At 43.4% G+C, this 24,907-nt stretch overlaps 1 protein-coding gene across 2 annotated transcripts in view; it reads left to right on the top strand.

Moving 5' to 3' along the window:
• The window catches only part of adamts17 (ADAM metallopeptidase with thrombospondin type 1 motif, 17), a 692,427-nt gene that overhangs the window by 135,738 nt on the left and 531,782 nt on the right, over window positions 1-24,907 (top strand). For both annotated transcript variants that reach the window (XM_060853375.1, XM_060853373.1), the window contains exon 7: window positions 23,700-23,743. In XM_060853375.1, the coding sequence (XP_060709358.1) occupies window positions 23,700-23,743 (44 nt within the window). The remainder of the gene's footprint in view (window positions 1-23,699; window positions 23,744-24,907) is intronic.

Raw genomic sequence — 24,907 nt, 5'->3', positions numbered from 1 at the left:
GTGAGACCAGATCACCATTGAAGAACAGTATGTTACCTATAGGAGAGCAAGAGTGATTGTCCTGAGTAAAGGTTGCCACCAGATACTGGCTGAACTCCAACAGGGTCATCCAGAGATTTCCAAAATTAAAATGTTGACAAGATGTTGGGTGGCCAGGATTGGATGTTGACATAGCTGTGTTGGTATGGCAGTGCCTAGAGGACCAATGGCCGCTCCAATTCGTGGGAATGACTGGATAAACTGTGGACTTGGTTATACGTTGTTTATGCTGGCCCTTTCATGGGCTCAATGTTCTTGGTTTTTATGGATACCCATTCAAAGTGGTTAGACATGCATAGAGGTTATTCATCAAACTCAGGGATGATGACTGAAAATCTGCGAGCATCATTTGCAAAACCTGGACTTCCAGAAGTATTGGTCACAGACAGTAAGATGTCATTTACCAGCAGGGAGTTTGAGTATTTTCTAAAGTCAAATGGCATTCGGCATGTTTGGACAGCTCCATATTATCCATCATTTAGTGGTCTAGCGGAAAAAGCAGTCCAAACATGGAAGGGAAGTTTAAAAGAACAGCCTACAGGTTCACTCAATACTAAACTGTCCCAAGTTCTGTTCAATTATGGGACCACCCCTCCTCCAGTTACAGGGATAGCTGCAGCAAAGTTGTTGATGGGGAAAAGAGTCCGTACCAGGTTAAACCTGGACCAGTGGTGAGGTGAGGGTGAAATGGCAGCAGGAATGCCAATGACATCCACACGCTTCCTCTAAGCAAGAGAGATATTTACTTCAGTTTGGTGCCTGAACTACGGAAATGGCCTGGCATGGGTACGAGGTGAGGTTGATGTGAGGTCAGATCCCGTGACATATAACGTTCCATTGGGCGAAGCAGTCCTGACAAACATGTGGCTCATCCGAAAGCGGCAACCGCATAAACGGAGCAGGAACAGAACATACCTGGCCCCTGAGAACAACCAGAAAGGCTGTTGGAAACCGTGGGTTCTCCCCCTCCATCTGGTGTGGAGGAGACTTCAGAGTCTGAGATGGATGCAGTGTCTATACTAATATTGCTGGAAGAAGAGGAGTAAACCCTGTCAAGACATTCTGGGCACAAGAGACAGTCCGGTACATGCCCTCGCGTCAGTGTCCGAGTCCAAGTCAGACAAACTGCACGTGGGGTGAAAATGTCCAAGGAAAAGCTGAAAAAGAAAGAGCAGGCCTGCATCACTAGACTTAGTGATGTAGTGATTGGAACGAGGGCCAAGTGAATTTCATTGACTCTGAAATCCTTGATTGGGATTGTTAACCTGGGCCAATTGAGAGCCCTGGCTGACATATAATAAGGAGATTCAAAAAAATCTCCTCAACCTGTGAACTGGCTTTGAGCTGGCTGGTCAGAACCCCTTTACGTACAGGGGTAAATAAAGGGTGACTTGGGGAAGAGATACCAGCCTCTGTGCAATTATTTCAGACTCTGAAGAAATGGTGATATTTCTAAGACAGGATGGTAAATGGCTTGGAGGAGAACCAGCAGTTGATATTCCTGTGTAACTGCTGCTCTTGTCCTTCTAGATGTTATAGATCATGGGATTGGGAGTTGCTGTAGTGCATCATGTATATGATACATACTGTTCCTATCGTACATTGATAGTGGAGGAAGTAATAGATTGAGTTGGTGGATACAATGATAATACTACTTTGTCCTGAATGATGATGCACTTATTATGTTATTGGAGTTGTACTCATCCAAGGAAATGGAGAGTTTTCCATTACACTCCTGACTTGTGCCTTGTAAATGGGGGATAGACTTTGAAGAGTCAGTAGCTAAATATGCTTTGATTTCTTAAAGACATTGTGTGATCAGGATAAACAGAAGTTGCTTGAGTCCATTTGAGAATGGTTAGGTGTCCCAGCCCACGGTCCTCCCTAACTGACACCTACCCCTCCTCTGGCTGTGAGGTCCACCCTCCTCTACGCTTAATCGAAATGCTTGGTGATGCCCAATCTGCCTGACGTTGCATGGCCCCTGCTGGCCAGCTGATGAATACTATTACGACCTAACTGGTAAAAGTATGCCAATAATAGTGCCTCAAAGGTATGCAGACTATCCCAAGATGTACAAATCCAACTTAGACTACCAGGGATGACTAATTTGCCTGCATGATAGTTATTTTGGACAAAGGCAATTCCTATTGGCAATTCAGCATTAATACGAAATATTTATTTATTGTAACACACAACTTTATAAACTGGTAATGTAAAGGAAGGATTTCAAGTCTACCACAATAAAGCTTAAACTAGACCCTTTAAAAGTCCCAAACACGCATACACACTCACGTGATTAAGACAGACAAAAGACAAACTATTTGATATAGCTATGACAGGTGGAAAAAGAAGATAGAGCTTTTAAAAAATTCTACAGATTATAAACCCAGATTTTAAGGACGGTTAAATTGTCTCGCAGTCTTTTTTTTATTTTGGCATATTGTTGTCTGTTGTGCGATTGGTAGTTCTTTGATTCAATAGTTGATCAGGTAGCCTAGACTATCTTCTTGTTAGAATTCTTTCTTGTAAGCTTTCTTGATTTTCTGAGAGAGAGAGAAAAATAGATGCTTTCAGTCTTCAAACTCTGGATGGATGTTATCTTTCTCACTTGCAGATTTTAATGTTTTAGAACTCGAACAAATGGAGGGCTATTGTTGAGCACCATTTCCTTAACTCAAAAGATTCTCGGTGCCACCTACTTTCTCATTCTCCCTTTTATTGCTTCAAAAAGCAACATCGTGTTGCAGAATTCAAAGATATGCAATATATGATTTTCAAATTGCAAAACTGGTGTTATAATTATATAGCAGTCCAACTTCCATTTATGTTTATTGTCCTGTTAAAAAAAAAAATGGCCTGTTACAATGCCCTAAGTTGAAGTGTATGCTGACTGACTGACTGTTGTTTGATGTATATGAGGCCTGCACATCACCACGTTTGGGGTGTATGGACTTTCATGTCGATCTGCACATCTGCCTGAATTCAGGTACACAATGAGCATATACAATATTCCAACTGTGATCTAGCTGGAAATTTTCATATCTAATCCTTTGTGTTGTAATGGCTGGGCTAGATGTAAAATTTTTATTAACCGTAGATAACCAATGATCAATTGTTCTAATACTACATTCAACTGGACACTTAACACTTCCCCATAATTGGTGATAGTGCAATAAGCTGCACTTACAGTGAGTACCTGCTTGTGCATGTGCTCAAGGTCTCCTGTGCTAGTCCATCCCATGCAGTGTTTGGAGCAGTGGGAGACAAGTTAGTTGCTGAAGCAGTAGAAATTCCTGATTGTGTCCAGAGACTCTGACTACTGGCCTTGATCCTCTAACAACAAAGCTTTAATCCTGTCGCTTTCTCGGATTATTCATTTTCTGGGCTGCTCTCCGTTTGGGTGACTTTTTACAACGTTGAGAAAGAAAATGTGGTAGATTCTGCAGTGGTCTTCCACTTGATGACCTTAATTCAGTGTTGTTAGGTAAAGAGGTAGAGGCCAATCCTTTTGGGTATTACACCTGGAAATAAGAATTCAATATGTTTAAAACTTCAGCAAATCAGCTCTATTGAATTGTTAAACCGAAACTATCAAGTTAAACTGATCCAAACTTTAAGCATGAGGTCATAGTTATAAACTAAAGGCAACACAAACATTCAGGTGGAACCTGCTTGTGACAGAAATGCAATAGTGCACCAATCTGCCTCCTGGCTTTCTATAGACATGTGCCCTGTACCATGGAATGCTGACTGATTGCATTCATCTTGCAGCCACTTTCAAAAACGACACAAGTGTTGACAATGCGATACTGCATTGAACATGTAACAGAGCTTCTTTTTCTCTAAGAGAAGAGACCGTATCTGGACCAACTTGCCTGCACAGGAGGCACAGTAAGAAACTTCAGTGAGTATGAAAAAGAAAATTAAATGTTTTCTTGCCAGAAATTAGGAGTCAAGATTACGAGAAATATAGCCGAGAGGAGGTGGCTGAAGGTCTTTGTCTGAGATAAGAAATCAAACCACTGAGCTAAACTGAATAGCCAAATCACTGGAGAATGAGGTGAATTGTACTCTGTTGTTGTGAAGACACAATGTTGCCTACTAGTGTCAGAGAATTGTATATAAGGAAAGATTTGTACAATTGGCCTTTCAATCATAAGCAAATAAATTAAAGGGGTCTTCCTGGAGTAAGTAAACAGCATGGAAAAGATAAATCAATAACACCACTCTAACTTGCTTTTCGCAGTGGGAAGGGATGGGGGAATGGCAAGGTTAATCTGAGTCGTATTTAGCGCACGAAGGAACATTGGTCCATGCAATGTACAGCACACAGGCAAGCAGGCTGTCGACTTGCTGGACATTCAACAGTATTGACCTTTACAGTATGTTGCGTATCCTTCGTAGAATCATTGAATTCCTATATTTGACCCAAAATTCCACATTGACACTCTGTATGTGTGACCTGAGCCTTGGCACAACCATTGCTGGCCGACTCTGACAGGCTACACCTTTGCACAAAGAGGGAGCCAAACATTAAGATTGTTGAACAAGGAGGCGAACTATGGAGATTTTGCTGTGTGCCACTCACCAGATTGCGTACCCACAATCTTTTTACGGTTCCCCAAGGACAGTCAGTTTCTGGGTTGCTTATGGGTGCAGAAGCCAGTATTGCCAATGCTTTGTCCTTGGTATTCTCCTCCTCAGAGTTCCAGCAGGCTGTTCAGGAGAAATCATGCACTTCTCTGCAGGGATCATAGGAAGTTTCATGGAACCTGCCAGACAAAAGAATGTGAAGCCTTAACAACCAGTGGTTATGAGTGGTCTGAAATGTTTGAGTGCAAGTTGTCTTGGAATGAAGAGTGGTACATACTTTTTGTTTGGGATGTGAATATATGTTTAGAGTCTGTCCTTGGCCAAACAGAGCAGCTTCAGAGTGCCTGTGCTCGTCCAGGTACACAATGGACTTTTAAACATGGATGGGTGCAAACGATGCTGGTGAATATTTTGGAGTATCTGCTGAATGACTTCTTGTTGTGGGGGTGGTATCTGGCCTGAGGAACAACATAGGGCGAACAACATTGTAGGTAATTTATGAGATCAGTTTGGCAAGATCAGGTGCAAAATCTTACCAGGCCTCACGATGAAAATCCCACCAAATAAATCCAGGCAACTCGAGCTTAGCTTAAAAATTGTAAGATTCAACAGAAACTTTCCACAAAGGAGGTATTCTCAGAAATGTGACAGGATCTGTGTAAGTAACCAGGAGAAATATTTGGACATCCAAGTTCTATTGTACACCAGAGTCGAAAGCATAAGCTCTTCATCAGGAATGAGGGATGGCCCAAGAGGGCTGAGAGATAAATGGGAGAGGGGTGGGGCTGGGGGGAAGGTAGCTGGGAATACAATAGGTAGATGGAGTTGGGAGTGATGGTGATAGGTCGGAAAGGAGGGTAGAGCGGATAGGTGGAAAGGAAGATGCGCAGGTAGGACAGTTCAAGAGGGCAGTGTCAAATTGGAAGATTGGCTCTGGATAAGGTTGGGGAGGGGAGGGTAAATGAAAAAAACTGGTGAAATCTACATTGATTTTGTGTGGTTTCAAGGTCCCAAGGCAGAAGATTAGGCATTCTTACTCCAGACATTGGGTGAGTAGAGTTTGGCGGTGGAGGAGACCCAGGACTTGCATGTCCTGGTGGAGTGGGAGGGGGAGTTGAAGTGGTTGGCCGCAGGGCGGTGGGGTTGTTTAGTCTATGTCCCAGAGATGTTCTCTGAAACGTTCTGCAAGTTGGCGTTCTGTGTCTCCAATGTAGAGGACACCACACTGAGAGCAATGGACACAGTAGATGACGTGTGTGGAAGTGCAGGTAAATTTCTGTCGGATGTGGAAGTTTCCTTTGGGGCCTTGGATGGTGGTGATTGGGAGGTGTGGGTGCAGGTTTGCACTTCTTGCTGTTGCAAGGGAAGGTGTCGGGAGTGGATGGTGGGTTGCTGGGGGTCATGGACCTAACAAAGGAGTTGCAGAGGGAATGGTCTCTGCGGAATGCAGATTGGGTGGGAAGGAAATATATCCCTGATGCTGGAAAAGCACAGCCAGTCAGGCAGCATCTGAGGAGGAGGAGAGTCGACTTTTTGAGCATAAGCTTTTCATCAGGAATGAGGGGTGGTCCAAGGGGGCTGAGAGATAAATGGGAGGAGGCTGGGGCTGGGGGGGATAGTAGCTGGAGGAAGAATGCCTCATCTTCTGCCTTGGAACCTTCCAACCACATGGGATCAATGTAGATTTCACTAGTTTCTTCATTTCTGCTCCCCGACCTTATCCCAGAGCCAACCTTCCAACTTGGCACCGCCTTCATAGAATCTCTACAGTGTGGAAACAGGCCCTTCGGCCCAACAAGTCTATGCTGACACTCCAAAGAGTAACCTTCACAGACCCATTCCCCTACTCTATTATCCTATATTTGCCACTGAGTAATGCATCAAACCTACACATTACTGAACACTACAAGTAATTTAGAATGGCCACTTCACCAAACCTGCACGTCTTTAGACTGTGGGAGGAAACCCACGCAGACATGGGGGGAATCTGCAAACTCCACACAGTCGCTCGAGGCTGGAATTGAACCTGGGTCCCTGGCACTGTGAGGCAGTAATGCTAACCAGTGAGCCACCATGTTGACCCACAATGGACCTCTTGAACTGTCCTACCTGTCCACCTTCCTTCTCATCTATCTACTCTCCCCTCCTTTCTGATCTATCATCATCATCACCTACCTTCATCTACCTATCTGCATCCAAGCAGAATTCATACAGAGGACCCTCGCTGTTCTTAATCCTTAGGAGAATTCATAATTTTCATCACCTATAAACAGACCCCTCCACTATCTGCATTCTGCAGAGGCTATTCCCTCCGTGACTCATTTGTTAGGTTCATGGCCCCTATCAACCCACCCTCCACTCCCATCACCGCAAGAAGTGCAAAACCTGCACCCACACCTCCCTACTCACCACTGTCCAAGGCTCCAAAGGATCCTTCCACAGCCGACAGAGATTTACCTATACTTCCACACATGTCATCTACTGTGTTCATTGTTCATTGTTTTCTTTGAGAAGGTGACCAAGGAAGTGGATGAGGGTAAAGCAGTAGATGTTGTGTATATGGATTTTAGTAAGGCGTTCGATAAGGTTCCCCATGGTAGGCTAATGCTAAAACTTCGGAGGTATGGCATTGAGGATACATTAGAGGTTTGGATTAGGAATTGGCTGGCTGGAAGGAGACAGAGGGTAGTAGTTGATGGATTATGTTCATCTTGGAGCGCAGTTACTAGCGGTGTACCACAAGGATCTGTTTTGGGACCATTGCTTTTTGTTATCTTTATAAATGATCTAGAGGAAGGACTTGAAAGCTGGGTAAGCAAGTTTGCGGATGACACGAAAGTCGGTGGAGTTGTGGATAGTGAGGAAGGAAGTGGTAGGTTACAGCGGGATATAGATAAGTTGCAGAGCTGGGCGGAAATGTGGCAAATGGAATTCAATGTAGCTAAGTGCGAAGTCGTTCACTTTGGTAGGAATAACAAGATGATGGATTACTGGGCTAATGGTAGGCTACTTGGTAGTGTGGATGAGCAGAGGGATCTTGGTGTCTATGTACACAGATCTCTGAAAGTTGCCACCCAGGTAAATAGTGCTGTGAGGAAGGCATATGGTGTACTGGGCTTTATTGGCAGAGGAATTGAGTTCCGGAGTCCAGAGGTCATGTTGCAGTTGTATAAGACTCTGGTGAGGCCTCATCTGGAGTATTGTGTGCAGTTTTGGTCGCCATACTATAGGAAGGATGTGGAAGCTTTAGAACGAGTGCAGAGGAGGTTTACCAGGATGTTGCCTGGAATGGTAGGAAAATCTTATGAGGAAAGGCTGAGGCACTTGGGGCTGTTCTCATTGGAGAAGAGAAGGTTTAGGGGAGATCTGATAGAAGTGTATAAGATGATTAGGGGTTTAGATAGGGTAGATACTAAGAACCTTTTACCGCTAATGGAGTCAGGTGTTACTAGGGGACATAGCTTTAAATTAAGGGGTGGTAGGTATAGGACAGATGTTAGGGGTAGATTCTTCACACAGCGGGTTGTGAGTTCATGGAATGCCCTGCCCGTATCAGTGGTGAACTCTCCTTCTTTATGGTCATTTAAGCGGGCATTGGATAGGCATTTGGAAGTTATTGGGCTAGTATAGGTTAGGTAGGATTCGGTCGGCGCAACATCGAGGGCCGAAGGGCCTGTACTGCGCTGTATCCTTCTATGTTCATTGCTCTCGGTGTGATCTCCTCCACATTGGCCAGACAGGATGCCAACTTGTGAAACGTTTCAGAGAACAACTCTGTGACGCACTAAACATCCCCATCGCCCTGTGGCCAAATACGTTTTAACTCCCCTCCCGCTCTGCCAGGACCTGCAAGCATGGGCATCCTCCGCTGCCAAACTCTAGCCCCTCGACTACCTGGAGGAAGAATGCCTCATCTTCCACCTTTGAAATCAATGTAGATTTCACCAGTTGCTTCATTTCCCCTGTCCCCACCTTATCCCAGAGCCAACCTTCTAACATGGCACTACCCTTTTGAACTGTTCTACCTGTGCATCTTCCTTCCCACCTATCCGCTGCACCTTCCTTTCCAACCTATCACCATTTCTGCCACCTCCATCTACCTATCTTCATCCTTAGAAGAATTCATCTAAAGGATCCTTGCATTTCCAACTACCTTTCTCCCCCCACCCAGCCCCACTCCCCTCCCATTAATCTCTCAGCCCCTTTGTCCACCCCCTCATTCCTGATGAAGAGCCTATTCTCGAAATGTTGACTCTCCTGCTCCTCGGCTGCTGCCTGACCAGGCAAATCAGGGCAGGATTTATGCACTTAATGGTAAGGTCCTGGGCAGAGTTCCTGAACGAAGAGACTTGGGAATGCAGGTTCGTAACTCCTTGAAAGTAGAGTTGCAGATAAATAGTATAGTGAAGAAGGTGTTTGCTATGCTTTCCTTCATTGGTCAGAGTATTGGAGTTGAGAGGTCATGTGTGCAATTCAGATCTCCCTCCTGTAGAAACGATGTTGTGAAACTTGAAAGGGTTCAGAAAAGATTTACAAGGATGTTGCCAGGGTTGGAGGGATTAAGCTATAGGGAGAGGCTGAACAGGCCGTGCTTTTCCAGCACCAAGCTTTTTGACTCTGATCTCCAGCATCTACAGTCCGTTGTTGTTCCTATATTGTACACCACTTCGTATGGAGCTCGCTAGTTAAACCATTCCTAATATCAATTAATTTATCTGGCCCATTGTATTCTGAGGTAACCTTCGCTGTCCACAACACCTCCGATTTTGGTGTCATCTGCAAACTTACTAACGATATCTCCTATGTTCACATCCAAATCATTTATATAAATGACGAAAAGCAGTGGACCCAGCATTGATCCTTGTGGCACACCACTGGTCATAGGCCTCCAGTCTGAAAAGCAACCCTCCTTCTGTCTTCTACCTTCTAGCCAGTTTTCTATCCAAATGGCCAGTTCTCCCTGTATTTCATGAGATCTAACCTTGCTAACCATGAGGAACCTTGTCGAACGCGTTACTGAAGTCCATACAGATAACGTTCACCGCTCTGCACTTATCGATCCTTTTTGTAACTTAAAAAACTTCAAATTAGTGAGATATGATTTGCCATGCACAAAGACATGTTTACCTACCCATATCAGACCTTTCCTGTCCCTCAGGATTCCCTCCAACAACTTGCCTTCCACTGATGTCAGGCTCACCAGTCTATAGTTCCCTGGCTTTCCATTACCACCTTTCTTAAACAGTGGCACCATGTTAGCGAACCTCTAGTCTTCTGGCACTTCACCTGTGACTATTGATTATCCAAATATGTCAGCAAGGTACCCAGCAATCACTTCCCTACCTTCCTACAGAGTTCGAGGGTGCATCTGATCATTCTTGGGGATTTATCAACTTTTATGCATTTTAAGACATCCAGGACCTCCTCGTTTGTAGTATGGACATTTTTCAATATGTCCCCAGCTATTTCCCCACACTCTACATCTTCCATGTCCTCCTCCATAGTAAACACTGATGCAAAATACTCATTTAGTATTTCCCACATCTCATGCGGTTCCATACATAGGCTGCCTTGATCATCTTTGAGGGATCCTATTCTCTCCCTACTTACTCTTTTTTCCTTATGTATTCATAAAATCCCTTTGAATTCTCCTCAGCCCTATTTGCCAAAGCTGTCTCTTGTTCCCTTTTTGCCCTCCTGATTTCCCTCTTAAGTATCTTCATACTATCTTATACTTTTTTTTAAAGATTCACTCGTTCTGTGCTATCAATACCTGACATGCTTTCTTCTTTTTCTTGACCAAAATCTCAATGTCTCTCATCATTCAGCATTCTCTACACCTACCAGTCTTGCCTTTCATCCTAACTGGACTCTCATTCTCTCATTTTTTGAAGGCTTCCCATTTTCCAGCTATCCATTTACCTGTGAACATCCGCCCCCAAGAAAGTTTTGAAAGTCCTTGCCAAATACCGTAAAAATTGGCCTTCCTCCAACTTAGAACTTTTAACTTTTAAATCTGGTCTAACCTTTGTCATCGCTAATTTAAAAGAATATGATCGTGGTTGCTGGTCTCAAAGTGCTCCCCCACTGACACCTCAGTCACTTGCTCTAACTTATTTCCCAAGAGTAGGTCAAGTTTTGTACCTTCATTAGTAGGTACATCCACATACTGAATCAGAAACTTTTCTTGTATGCACCTAACAAATTCCTCTCCATTATACTTACAGATAACTGAGACCTCTTTACAAATGTGTTTCTCAATTTCCCTCTGACTATTTGGGGATCTATAATACAATACCAAAAAGGTGATCATCCCTTTCTTACTTCTCAGTTCCACCCAAATAACTTCCCTGGATGTATTCCCAGGAATATCCTCCCTAAGTACAGAGACAGGGAGGAAAAAGATCAGTCTGATATTGGTATAATCGGGAAAAGGAGCGAGTCAAACATTCACCTTCAGCAGATGTGTTTTCTAGTGCATGGAGCTTGTAAGTAAAGAGTGGTCCGAGTGAAACATGCAAGTTGTTAGAACTTTAAAAATTTAGTTCATCTGAATTTAGAGAAATCTGAAAGGAGTCATAAATTTATCTTTACAATTCACGAGAAAGAAACTGGAAAGCCTCGGTTAAGTCAGATTTTAAAGCTGAGATGGGAGTGATATTTCTTCGAGATTGAGTCTCTGAAAACAAATTGAAACTCTAATTTGATGTTTATGCTAAGGTGTTTTTAACTGTAGCACTTAATTATTGTTAAGTTTGTTTTTGTTTTGTGTAGTAAACTTTCTATTGTCATAGAGTATCTGTAGCATCGTGAATATATTTTGGTGACAAACCATCACAGCAACCAATGACAGAAGTTTGGAGTAATTATTCTGATTGTCAGACTGTCCAATAAAATGATGTTTGGTGTACACGCAGGCTGCTGCTCTAAGCATTCACCTGTACTGCCATTCCATGTGGAGTGATATCGGCACCAGTGCATGTGCAGAACTCTCCACCTTGACTTCTTTTATGATTAATTTTTACAAGGGATGGCCAAAGTTGAGTCAGTAAATGATTGAATCAATATGATTATTTCTGATCCAATTTTTTTGCCTGAAATGATTTGCACAACTGCATTTATGGAGAAAACAAACACAGATTGTAGCAAAGTTTCACATTTATCATTTTTAAAACATTTTCCACTCTATGAAAATGTTACCACCTATAGACACAAAAGATGTGGCAGTGCGTACAGTGCTAAATGACTTCTCAATGGTTTTACACTCTTGCTGCAGGGTGAGGCAGGATCTGCCCTCCATTTTCATTTTTTCTGTAGCCTCTTGATCCAGGAAGGTGTTTATAATTCCATTTAATTTTGGCCAGAGTCGAGCACTTCAGATAGCAATTTCAAAATGATCTCTTTTATTTAACTCCTCACAGACAAATGCAGGTGGTGATGTCACACTACAAAGCTGTGTTCTTGCACATGCTCAGTTGTTGAAATTGCGGTATTCAGAAAACACAGCCATAAGCATTAAATGTGTGATCTGCTGTCCAGTATTATTGTCTGGTGGGATCACAACAACAGGAACAGACCATTCAGCGCAAGTGATCTGTGCCAACATTTATGTTCCACAAGCACTGCAGGAGTTCCTTGGGGTCGTATCCTGGGCCTCATCATCAACTGCTTCACCAATGACCTGCCCTCCAACAGAAGGTCAGAAGTGCGATTGTTTGCTGATGATTGCAATATGCTGAACAGTATTCGTGCCTCCTCGAAAACTTACAGTTCGTGTTTGTATGCAGCAAGACCCGACAAAGGCAGGACATACATGGGAATACCAATATCTGCAAGTTGTTCCCTAAGTCATGTACCACCCTGACTTAAAACTGATCCACATCTCATGAACAAATAAAGTTATTTATGCATAATCAAAAGAAAAGAGTTAATTACATCAGTAGCACTAATGTCACAGCCAAAATTGAATAACGAGAGATAAATAAGTGTCTGAGGTCTTCGTGCTTCTTACAAGGCGCAGGTACAGCCAATATACATGTAATGTAACTGACACGTCCACAGCATCTTCTGTATCAGGGCTGGATGGTGTATCGTAAAGAATAATCAGCCAAAATGCATTGTTTTGAGAATATTTCTGATCCTGAGTAGTCACTGTCTACCAGTTAACTCACAGCCATCATTGAAAATCTGCTGTTTCTCTGCTTCACAATGATGGCCCTGTCTGCTCTTTTGTGGAGGTATTCCAGTCCAAAAGCCCTTCACTAACAGACTCCCAACTCCTTGGTCACACTGTCATAGCTGTGGTACTGACTGCTGAACACTGGAATGGCTAGGAGACCGCCGCTCTGGAGTTGACCGATGGGTTCAGCACTCTGAATCACGTGGATGAGTCAAGCTGAACCAGGCTGTTACCACATAAAGCAGCTTCTCCTTGTCCATGCAGAGGCTTCTGTTAAACCTCCATCATCTTAAAATATTGCAAAAGAAGTACCTAACTTCTAAAGTGGTTATATAATAAGTACTGAATGTGCAGTTAAAACAGTTTTAGATTAATTTGAATAACTCCAAATCCCAAGTGCAGATTAAAGTTAAGCAAAGCCTGGGGCATTGGGGTGAATGTGTATTTAAGTTTTCTCTGAATAAAGATGATTTGTAACAGTGCTAATGGCTGTGCGTCATTGGGTTCTCTCTTGGGATCACCTCCATTTGAAGGGCAGGCTGCCAGGGACTGATGGTTTGGCAGCTGCAGGGACTAGAACCCCCAACATGCTGACTGCCAATTTAGTTACAGCACTTACTGCCAGCTTTCTCTCCGGTGGCTCCACAGCAGACCAGTCTTATGGTCCGATGTAGTGGTATATGTCTGGATCAAAATTGTAGACCCCTGTTCTGCTCTCTTTCTCTTTTTTTATTTTCACATTTAAATGTAATAATCGCTTCTATCATATGTGTTGCTTTCGATATGTGATCACTGCTCTGTTAGCTTAATCAGCTCGCTTTTGAAGCAAGATTACAAACGGAGTTACATAATTTCAATAATGTATCTGTTGTTTTAACCTGAATACTTTGGTAGAACACAAACAGTCAAAGGAGTTATTCAGAATTATTGGAATTACAGGACCTAGTTACTTAGGAATTAAATGTGCAAGTTCTTGGAAAACGAGCCATTGGTTTATCAGCGACTTGGCAGCTCACGCACAAAATGGTACCCAAGCCTCCAAAGCTATCTTCCTGAGAGACGACATTGGTGAGGCCAGTCTTAGAACTCGGTACAATTCTGATCACTTTTCTACAGGAATTATAGGGAGAGGCTAAATAGGTTATGGATCTTTTCCCTGGAGTGTCGGAGGGGTGATCCAAGGCTCGTTAACGTTAAGGGCATTTAAATGGCCATTGGATGGACATATGGATGAAAATGGAACAGTGTAGGTTATATGGGCTTCAGATCAGTTCAGAGAAAGTGAGGACTGCAGATGCTGGAGATCAGAGCTTAAAAATGTGTTGCTGGAAAAGCGCAGCAGGTCAGGCAGCATCAAAGGAGCAGGAGAATCAACGTTTCGGGCATAAGGAAGGGCTTATGCCCGAAATGTCGATTCTCCTGTTCCTTTGCTGCCTGACCTACTGAGCTTTTCCAGCAACACATTTTTAAGTTCTGATCGGTTCCACAGGTTGGCGCAACATCGAGGGCCGAAGGGCCTGCACTGCACTGTAATGTTATATGTTTTATGTAGATTTATAAAATTATGAGAGGCATGGCTAGGGTGAGTAGCCAAGTTCTTTTTCTTATGTGGGAGAGTCAAAACTAGAGGGCATAGGTTTAAGGTGAGAGGGGAAAGACTTTTAAAAATGACCTGAGGGGTAGATTGTTCATGCAAAAGGTGGTGCATGATTGGAACGGTCCGCCAGAGTAGGTGGTGAAGATGAGTAAAATTACAACATTTAATTGGGTACATAAATAGGAATGGTTTAGAGAGCAAATGGTACTAGATCAGTTTGGGATATCAGTTTGTTGCAAAAGAGTTGTACTTAAGGGTCTGTTTCCACATCGTATGATTCTGTGATTCTAATTGACAATAATCATTAAACTATTAATTCAAGATTCTTATGAAAAACAAATTCCACCATTTTCTGAGATTTGAACCAATTTCCTACGAACATTTCCTAAGTGTTTGGATTAGTAATAGTAGCACTATGCAATGATTTCTTCTCCTGACTCTGCCTGCATCAGACCCACACTTATTTCAGCCAAATATTTCCTTTTCATGTATCTCTACAAGTGTTTACAGCCTGCTTTCATGTTTTGCTAGATTGCATTCATATTCTGTTCTCTCTTTGCTTATCAGTTCCTGAGTCATCCTTTGTTGTATTTTAAAAACCTTTCTGGCAAATTTATTGGCTTTTTCTTTTAACTTTATACACTCCTGAACTTAACACCCTTGCTTCAGATTGAACTATCTCACTTTCAAACATAATGTAAAACGCTATCATATTGGGTCACTTATCTAAAAGTTCTTTTACAAAAAAGATTGTTAATTAGTCATTTACATTACATAGTGCTAGACTTAAAAAAAAGACCATTAATTAGTTCCTCAACATGATGCTTTAATATACTGAGGAAAAAGTGAGGACTGCAGATGCTGGAGATCAGAGCTGAAAATGTGTTGCTGGTTAAAGCGCAGCAGGTCAGGCAGCATCCAAGGAGCAGGAGAATCGACGTTTCGGGCATAAGCCCTTCATCAGGAATGAGGAAAGTGTGTCCAGCAGGCTAAGATAATGGGTAGGGAGGAGGGACTTGGGGGAGGGGCGATGGAGATGTGATAGGTGGAAGAAGGTCAAGGTGAGGGTGATAGGCCGGAGTGGGGTGGGGGCGGAGAGGTCAGGAAGAAGATTGCAGTATAGGAGGGCGGTGCTGAATTCGAGGGAATCGACTGAGACAAGGTGGGGGGAGGGGAAATGAGGAAACTAGAGAAATCTGAGTTCATCCCTTGTGGTTGGAGGGTTCCCAGGCGGCAGATGAGGCGCTCTTCCTCTAACCGTCGTGTTGTTATGTTCTGGTGATGGAGGAGTCCAAGGACCTGCATGTCCTTGGTGGAGTGGGAGGGGGAGTTAAAGTGTTGAGCCACGGGGTGGTTTGGTTGGTTGGTCCGGGTGTCCCAGAGGTGTTCCCTGAAGCGTTCCGCAAGTAGGCGGCCCGTCTCCCCAATATAGAGGAGGCCACATCGGGTGCAGCGGATGCAATAGATGGTGTGTGTGGTGGTGCAGGTGAATTTGTGTCGGATATGGAAGGATCCCTTGGGGTCTTGGAGAGAGGTAAGGGAGGAGGTGTGGGCGCAACTTTTGCATTTCTTGCAGTTGCAGGGGAAGGTGCCGGGAGTGGAGATTGTGTTGGTGGGGGGTGTGGACCTGACGAGGGAGTCATGGAGGGAGTGGTCTTTACGGAACGCTGATAGGGGAGGGGAGGGAAATATATCCCTGGTGGTGGGGTCCATTTGGAGGTGGCGGAAATGACGGCGGATGATACGCTGTATACGGAGGTTGGTGGAGTGGTAGGTGAGAACCAGTGGGGTTCTGTCCTTGTGGCGGTTGGAGGGGTGGGGCTCAAGGGCGGAGGAGCGGGAAGTGGAGGAGATGCGGTGGAGGGCATCGTCGATCACGTCTGGGGGGAGTCTGCAGTCTTTGAAGAAGGAGGCCATCTGGGCTGTACGGTATTGGAACTGGTCCTCCTGGGAGCAGATGCGGCGGAGACGAAGGAATTGGGAATATGGGATGGCGTTTTTACAGGGGGCAGGGTGGGAGGAGGTGTAATCTAGGTAGCTGTGGGAGTCAGTCGGTTTATAGTAGATGTTCTGTGGTAGCGAGTCTGTTTGAGAACGTGGCTGAAGAGCTTCTGTGCAGAGGAGATGACGTGGGGGGTGCAGTGAGAGAGAGACCGAATCAACACAGACCCTCCCCCAAGTCCCTCCTCCCTACCTTTTATCTTAGCCTGTTGGACACACTTTCCTCATTCCTGATGAAGGGCTTATGCCCGAAACGTCGATTCTCCTGCTCCATGGATGCTGCCTGACCTGCTGCGTTTTAACCAGCAACACATTTTCAGCTCTGCTTTAATATACCACCCTGATCACAATTCAGAAACCCATCCTCCATAGCTTTAATGCTCAATTAGTTTACCTCAACCAAAGAATGATTGACATTACCTGTTATAACTATTTTGCCCATGCTATATTTTTCTCTAATTTCCTGATTAATATCATGCCCCACACTACCACCATTATTTGGTGGCTTATAAATAACTCCAACCAAAATATGCTGCCCTTTGCTTTTTTTTATCTCCATTCAAACAGATTCCAAGCATTGTTCTTCTGATCTAAGATTTCCCATCACTAATATACTGGACCCATCACTTCCACCTTCTTGTCGCATACCTTCTATCAAATGCTGCATGCATTCAGGTAGAACGCTGTTAATTTTGTCTTTTTCCCACAGTTCTGCTTTCGAAGTATACTTGATGCTTGACTTTCTCGTCTCTTTTGCATCTTTTTGACTTTGTGTTACCAACACTTTCAGTTGAGTTAGCCCTCGGATTTCTGTAACCCCAACAAGCTAGTTTAAACGCACCTCAACAGCACTAGCAAATTTCCTTGCAAAGTTATCAATCCCAACCCTATTAAAGTGTAGCCCATCCAGCTGCCCCAGATATTTTAGATTAGATTAGATTACTTACAGTGTGGAAACAGGCCCTTCGGCCCAACAAGTCTACACCGATCTGCCGAAGCGCAACCCACCCATACCCCTACATTTCCCCCTTACCTAACACTACGGGCAATTTAGCATGGCCAATGCCCTCCCTCCTACACCAGTTCTCAATTCTTGTATTCTTATTCTCACTTGCATGTGCCACAGGGTGTAATCCTGAGATTGCTGCTTTTGAGGTCCTGCTTTTTAAACTTTCTTCCCAACTCACTGAAATCTGCTTTTGGGATCTCATCCCTTTTCCTGTCTATGTCAGCTTAGATGAGTATTACAGTGTACCTTGTGGTTGGTGTATACTGCTACCACTCTGCTTTAGTATTGTTAAGAAATTAATGTTGAAGATGAAGGATCTGCTGCCAGTCAAGCAGGCTGTCATGTGCTGGATGATTTCAGTGTCCTTTAGGGTTGTTATAACTGCACCTATACAGCTAATTGGAGAGTATTCCGCCACACTCCTGAGCTGTGCCTTGTAAGTAGTGGATATGTATTGGCGAGTCAAGAGGTGAATTATGCACTAGAATTCCAAATCTCTGACTTACCCCAAAAGGCATAATATATGCATGGCTCACAGGAGTATGATGGAATGCACTTCAATTGGCTGTATGGGTGGATGTAGCTTTAACAGTTCAGTTTGGTGTGGTCAGTGGTAGTCCCAGGATGTTTATGTCAGGGAGTGCAGTGATGGTAATGCCATTGAGCATCAAGGGCAATCATAAGAGTTGTTGGAGTTAGTCATTATTTGGCATGTGTGGAGTTTGTCAATTGTTAAAACATTGTGCAATTATCCATGAACATCTCTGATTGTGACCTCATGATGGAGTGAAGGTCATTGAAGAAGATGAAGATGATTGTATCTAGGACTGAGGAATTCCTGTAGTGATCTGCTTGGATGGAAATGATCGATTGTCAACAACCACAATATTTTGCTTTGTGCCAAGTATAACTGCTGGTAGACTCCCCTTGATTCCCATTGACTTCACCTTTGCTAGGATTCCTTGATCCCATACCTTATCAAATGCTGCACTTGTGGAAAGGGCAGTCACTTTAACCTCACCTTTGGAGTTCAGATTGTTTGTTTATATTTTAACCAGTTTTTTGGTCAGGTTAGAATTTAAGCAACCCGAGCAGAACCTGAATTGAATATCAGTGAACAGGTCATTCTTTTGCAAGTGTTGCTCAATAGCACTGTTTCTATAGCTGCTCAACAGCACTTTGATGATAGGATGGTAGTTGGCTGAGTTGGATTTGACCTGCTTTTTGTGGCCAGGCATACCTTGACAATTTTCTGCATTGTTGGTTGATGTCAGTGTTGTTGCTATGCTGGAATAGCTTAACTGTGGCGTGGTTAGTTTTGGAGTACAAGAAACCTGTTGAAATTCTCTAAATGCCATATTATTCCAGTATTGTAGTTTTAGGTGAGTTCAACTGAGAATAAGCAATGATACAGTTGCAGTTTTGCACATTGGTGAATGTCCCCCATCCAGAGATTTTAAGCAGAGTTGAGGATCTATGAATTTGTCCTGTTTTTCAAGGAGGTCATACCTCCAAGTTCAAGTTGGTTGTGTGCTGCTGTTGGAAGATACCTGCTACAGGAGGGTATAGATTGGCTAATGAGATGGGCTGATTGGTGGCAAATGGAATTCAATCCAGATAAATGAAAGGTGATGCACATGGGCAGGTCAAGCAAGACAAGAAAATACATGATGAACCGTTTGAATGGGGTAAGCACCAAGGATTAGAGAGGACTTGATGTGCATGTACACTAGTCCCTTGCGTGTCAAGACAGTTAGATAAAGTTGTTAAGAAAGCATACAACACTCTTGACTTTATTAGCTGAGACATAGAGTTTTAAGAGTAGGGAGGTTATGCTGGAATTATATGAAATGTTGGTTAGGCAACAGCAACAGTATTGTGTGCAGTTCTGGAATCCATATTCTAGGAGGGATGTGATAGCACTGGAGGGGTGCAGAGATGAATTACTAGGATGATCCATGAGCTAATAAAAACAGAAATTGCTGGAAAAGCTCGGCAGGCCTGGCAGCAAAAGTTTCTGGTCTGGTGACCCTTCCTCAGAATTGATGGTAGCTAGGAAATTTATTTGCAGAAGGCAGGGTGGGGGGAGGGAGTAAGGAATAAATGATAGGTGGGCATAGAGCCCAAAGAGAGAGAAGAGCTGGACAGACAAAGGTATGAATAATGATCTGGCCAAGAGAGTGAATAGCTGTTAATGGAGACTGTTAGTGGTTAGCAATACGTAGTATATAATGGCAGACAGTGTGATAACACAATCCGTTGTGTGGGACTGGGGGCTAGGACATGGAAGAGTTCAGGCCCTAAAATTATTGAACTCAATATTGAGTCCAGAGGACTACAACATCCCCAAGTGGAAAATAAGGTCATGTTCTTCCTGTTCGTGCTGAGTTTTGCTGAAGCACTGTAGCAAGCCTGAGACAGAGATGTTGGTCAGGGAATAGGGTGATGATGTTAAAGTGGCAGGCAACTGGAAGCTCGGGGTCATTTTTGCAGGCAGAAGGTAGATGTTCTGTGAAGTGGTCACCCAGTCTACACTTCGTTTCCCCGTTGTAGAGGAGGCCACATTGTGAGCAACAAATGCAGTAGACTAGATTGTGTTATGTGCAGGTAAAGTGCTGCTTCACCTGGAAGTTGTGTTTGGGGCCTTGGAGGAGCAATGAGGTAAATAGACAGATTTTACATCTTCGATGATTGCAGGGGAATGTGCCATGGGGCTGTGGGGGCATGTTGGGAGTGAAGGAAGACTAGACCAGGAGGGTGCAGAGAAGGTTTATGAGGATGTTGCCTGGTACGGAAGGTGCTAGCTATGAAGATAGGTTGAGTACGTTAGGTTTATTTTCATTAGAAAAAAGGAGATTGTGGGGGGACCTGATTGAGGTTTACAAAATTGTGAAGGGTATAGGCAGGGTGGATAGAAACAAGCTTTTTCCCAGGGTGAAGAATTCAATAATGAGAGGTCACACTTTCAAAGTGAGAGGTGGAAAGTTTAAGGGGGATACATGCAGCAAGTACTTTACACAGAGGGTGGTGGACGTCTGGAATGCATTGCCAGCAGTGGTGGTAGAGGCAGGCCCGGTATATTCATTTAAGATGTGTCTGGATAAATGCATGAGTAGGTGGGGAACGGTCCCTGCAGAAGGCGGATGAAGGATGGGAGAGGAGTATGTGTCTGGTGGTGGCATCTCGCTATATGTGGCAGAAATGGCAGCTGATCTCTGGGCTAGAGAGTTTGTTATGAAGAGAGATTGGCCATACTGGAATTGTTTTCCTTGAGAGGGACGTGTTTGCGATGTATAAAATTATCAGGGGTACAGATAGAGTAGAAAATGTGTTGCTGGAAAAGCGCAGCAGGTCAGGCAGCATCCAAGGAGCAGGAAATTTGACGTTTCGGGCATAAGGGATTAATGACTTACGTGCAGAGATTTAAAGCAAAGGGCAATAGGTTTAGCTTAGAACAAAGAAAGAACAAAGAAAATTTACAGCCCAGGAACAGGCCCTTCGGCCCTCCAAGCCTGAGCCTATCCAAATGTACTGTTCAAACCTGTTGGTCAATTCCTGAGCATGTGTATCCCTTTGCTCCCCACCTACTCATGCATTTATCCAGACGCATCTTAAATGAATATACCGGGCCTGCCTCTACCACCACTGCTGGCAACGCATTCCAGACGTCCGCCACCCTCTGTGTGAAGTACTTGCTGCATGTATCCCCCTTAAACTTTCCACCTCTCACTTTGAAAGTGTGACCTCTCATTATTGAATTCTTCACCCTGGGAAAAAGCTTGTTTCTATCCACCCTGTCTATACCCTTCACGATTTTGTAAACCTCAATCAGGTCCCTCCTCAATCTCCTTTTCTAATGAAAATAAACCTAACGTACTCAACCTATCTTCATAGCTAGCACCTTCCGTACCAGGCAACATCCTCATAAACCTTCTCTGCACCCTCTCCCAAGCGTCCACATCCTTTTGGTAATGTGGCGACCAGAACTGTACATGGATTTCTAAATGTGACCAAACCAATGTCTTGTACAATATTAACATGACTTGCCAGCTCTCATACTCAATACCCCATCCAATGAAGGCAAGCATACTATATGCCTTCTTGACCACTCTATCCACCTGTGTAGCAATCTTCAGGGTACAATGGACCTGCATTCCCAGATCTCTCTGCCCATCAACTTTTCCTAAGGCTCTTCTGTTCATTGTATAATTTACTTTAGAATTAGTCTTGCCTAAATGCATCACCTCACATTTGTCTGGATTGGAATCCATCTGCCACTTTTCCACCCAACTCTCCAGTCTATCTATATTCTCCTGTATTCTCTGACAGTCCCTTATGCTTTCTGCTACTCTATCAATCTTCGTGTCATCTGCAAACTTGCTAATCATACCAACAGTGCCCTCTTCCAGATCATTTATTATATTACAAACAACAGTGGCCCCAACACTGACCCCTGTGGAACACCACTGGTCACCTTTCTCCATTTCGAGAAACTCCCTTCAACTACTACTATCTGTCTCCTGCTGCTCAACCAGCTAGAGCACCCTGCACACCATATGACTTCACTTTCTCCATTAGTCTACCATGGGAACCTTATCAAATGCCTTACTAAAGTCCATGTATATGACATTAACTGCCATTTCTTCATTTAACAGCTTGGTCACTTCCTCGAAGAACTCTATTAAGTTGGTAAGGCATGATCTCCCCCACACAAAACCATGTTGCCTATCACTGACAACCCCATTCTTTTCTAAATATAGATAGATTTTATCCCTCAATACCTTCTCCAGCAACTTGTCCACCACTGAGGTCAGGCTCACTGGTCTGTCATTACCCAGAATATCCCTACTACCCTTCTTGTACGGGGGACAACATGAGCAACCCTCCCGTCCTCCGACACCTCACTTGTATTTAAGGATGCCACAAAGATATTTGTCAGGTCCCCAGCTATTTCCTCTCTTGCCTCCCTCAGCAACCTGGGATAGATCCCATCTGGTCCTGGGGATTTGTCCACCTTAATAACCTCTAGCCTACCCAATACATCCTTCCCTACTTATGTCAAGATGTGAGGAAAAACTTTTTCACCCAGAGGGTGGTGGGAATTTGGAACTCATTGTTTGTGAGGTTGATAGAGACAGAAACCCTCCATGTTTAATAATATTTCATATTTACATATTAGACGTTCACTTATGATGACAAGGTACACAAGGTTATGAGCCAAGGCCTGGAAAATAGAATTGCAACAGTTACGTGGTTTGTGCTCAGCAAAGGTGGAGGTGATATGGCTTAGAACTGCCAACATGTAGCCTTTGTTTGTTTCAACCTGGTACACGTCTCCATGTCGCAGCCCATTACAGCAGCTGTCCAAACTTCTGGAAGCACAAAGTCTTTGATCAATATAAGAAAACACTTGACAAAATTTATCATTGAAGCATCCCTATTTCTGGTAATGTACTGCATAAACCTCAGTTGCCCACCTATCCTTTAAAGATGTTAGAGTTAAGTTGGTGGATGCATGGAGTCAACATCCTACTCAAATCAATTAAATCAATTTACAGTTGAATGAAAACTAGGTCAGGAAAATCCTTTGTTTTGCTTTTCCTCTATTTTAATTTATACACTGTATCTCACCTTATAGGACATTTTGAAGAACACAGATATGAACCGTTATTCTATTGTGCAGGCTACTAACACCACTGTGGTTCGCGAATCCACTAATATCTACATAATTGCACGTCATCTGACTGTCCGGTTTGTACTATTTGTGTGATTTTCCTGCTGATGTTCATGATGTGTTCTGCATCAGGCATTTTATTATGTGAAATGGGATCTATAATATAAGTTGTTTAAGACTCTAAGGGGGTATCACTCTTGGTGGTTTGTGAAGGTTCCACTGTAAGCAGTCTTTTTCATTGCTTAGATAGATCTCAATATTATCCTTTCCAGTGCATCCTGTTGGTTTCAAGGACATTTTTGTTTCTAGTTGGGAAAATGGGTTTGATTTGTTTTCAATCCCAGCAACCAAAATGACAATGGTCCATAAGCAACCAAAGCAGTTTGCTGAATCATCATTGCAATCTGCTGACACCAGCCAACATTAGCTGACCAACTTGTGCCCACTAATGACCAGAGTAACAGCATTGGTGGGGGACTTAATTGCTTTCAATATTTTGTTTAACAAGTATCAGCATTCAGCGCAGACTTATTGTCTAGTTATGGCAGGGCTGTGTGAAGGTTTTATCTCTGGAAAGTTATTCCCTCTTCCCATTTATTTTCAGGACGGATTTCTGTGTACACAAAGATGAACCTTGTGATACTGTAGGTGAGTAGAAGTTCTTGAAATAAAAATTTGCTTCTAAAGAATGTACATTGATTAAAACTTGACCTTGAATTTAAAGAACTTGATATTACATTTTCAAATTCTTTTTCTACGCTTTTTCTCTAGTATTCTTCATGGTGTTTGTGTATAGAGTTTGTAGTGTTTATTCTTCCCTTCCATGAGTATTCATTTAAATATAAACAAGGCTTTCTATAGGTATGTCAAGAATAAAAGGATGACTAGGGTAGGTATCGGTCCAGTCAAGGATAGTAGTGGGAAGTTGTGTGTGGAGGCGGAGGAGATTGGAGAGACATTAAATCAGTACTTTTCATCAGTATTCACTCAGGAACAGGACACTGCTGATGTGAATATGGAATCACAAATAATTAGAATGGATGCCCTGGAAATATGCAGGGAAGAGGTTTTGGGAATATTGGAGAGGATGAATATAGATAAGTCTCCTGGGCCTGATGGCATTTACCCCAGGATCCTATGGGAAGCTAGGGAGGAGATAGCAGAGCCATTGGCCTGGATTTTTATGTCGTCATTGTCAACGGGAATAGTACCAGAGGACTGGAGGATAGCGAATGTGGTCCCATTGTTCAAGAAAGGGAGTAGGGATAGCCCTAGTAACTATAGGCCAGTGAGTCTGACTTCAGTGGTGGGCAAAGTCTTAGAGAGAATGGTAAGGGATAAGATTTATGAACATCTGGGTAGGAATAACGTGATCAGGGATAGCCAGCATGGTTTTGTGAAGGGCAGGTCGTGCCTCACAAACCTTATTGAGTTCTTTGAGAAGGTGACTATGGAAGTGGATGAGGGTAAAGCAGTAGATGTTGTGTATATGGATTTTAGTAAGGCGTTCGATAAGGTTCCCCATGGTAGGCTAATGCTAAAACTTCGGAGGTATGGCATTGAGGATACATTAGAGGTTTGGATTAGGAATTGGCTGGCTGGAAGGAGACAGAGGGTAGTAGTTGATGGATTATGTTCATCTTGGAGCGCAGTTACTAGCGGTGTACCACAAGGATCTGTTTTGGGACCATTGCTTTTTGTTATCTTTATAAATGATCTAGAGGAAGGACTTGAAAGCTGGGTAAGCAAGTTTGCGGATGACACGAAAGTCGGTGGAGTTGTGGATAGTGAGGAAGGAAGTGGTAGGTTACA

The sequence above is a fragment of the Hemiscyllium ocellatum genome, chromosome 39 (assembly GCF_020745735.1).
Source record: "Hemiscyllium ocellatum isolate sHemOce1 chromosome 39, sHemOce1.pat.X.cur, whole genome shotgun sequence".
NCBI lineage: Eukaryota > Metazoa > Chordata > Chondrichthyes > Orectolobiformes > Hemiscylliidae > Hemiscyllium > Hemiscyllium ocellatum.
The sequence above is the reverse complement of the archived record's forward strand: the minus strand, read 5'-3'. Positions and strand labels throughout refer to the sequence as shown.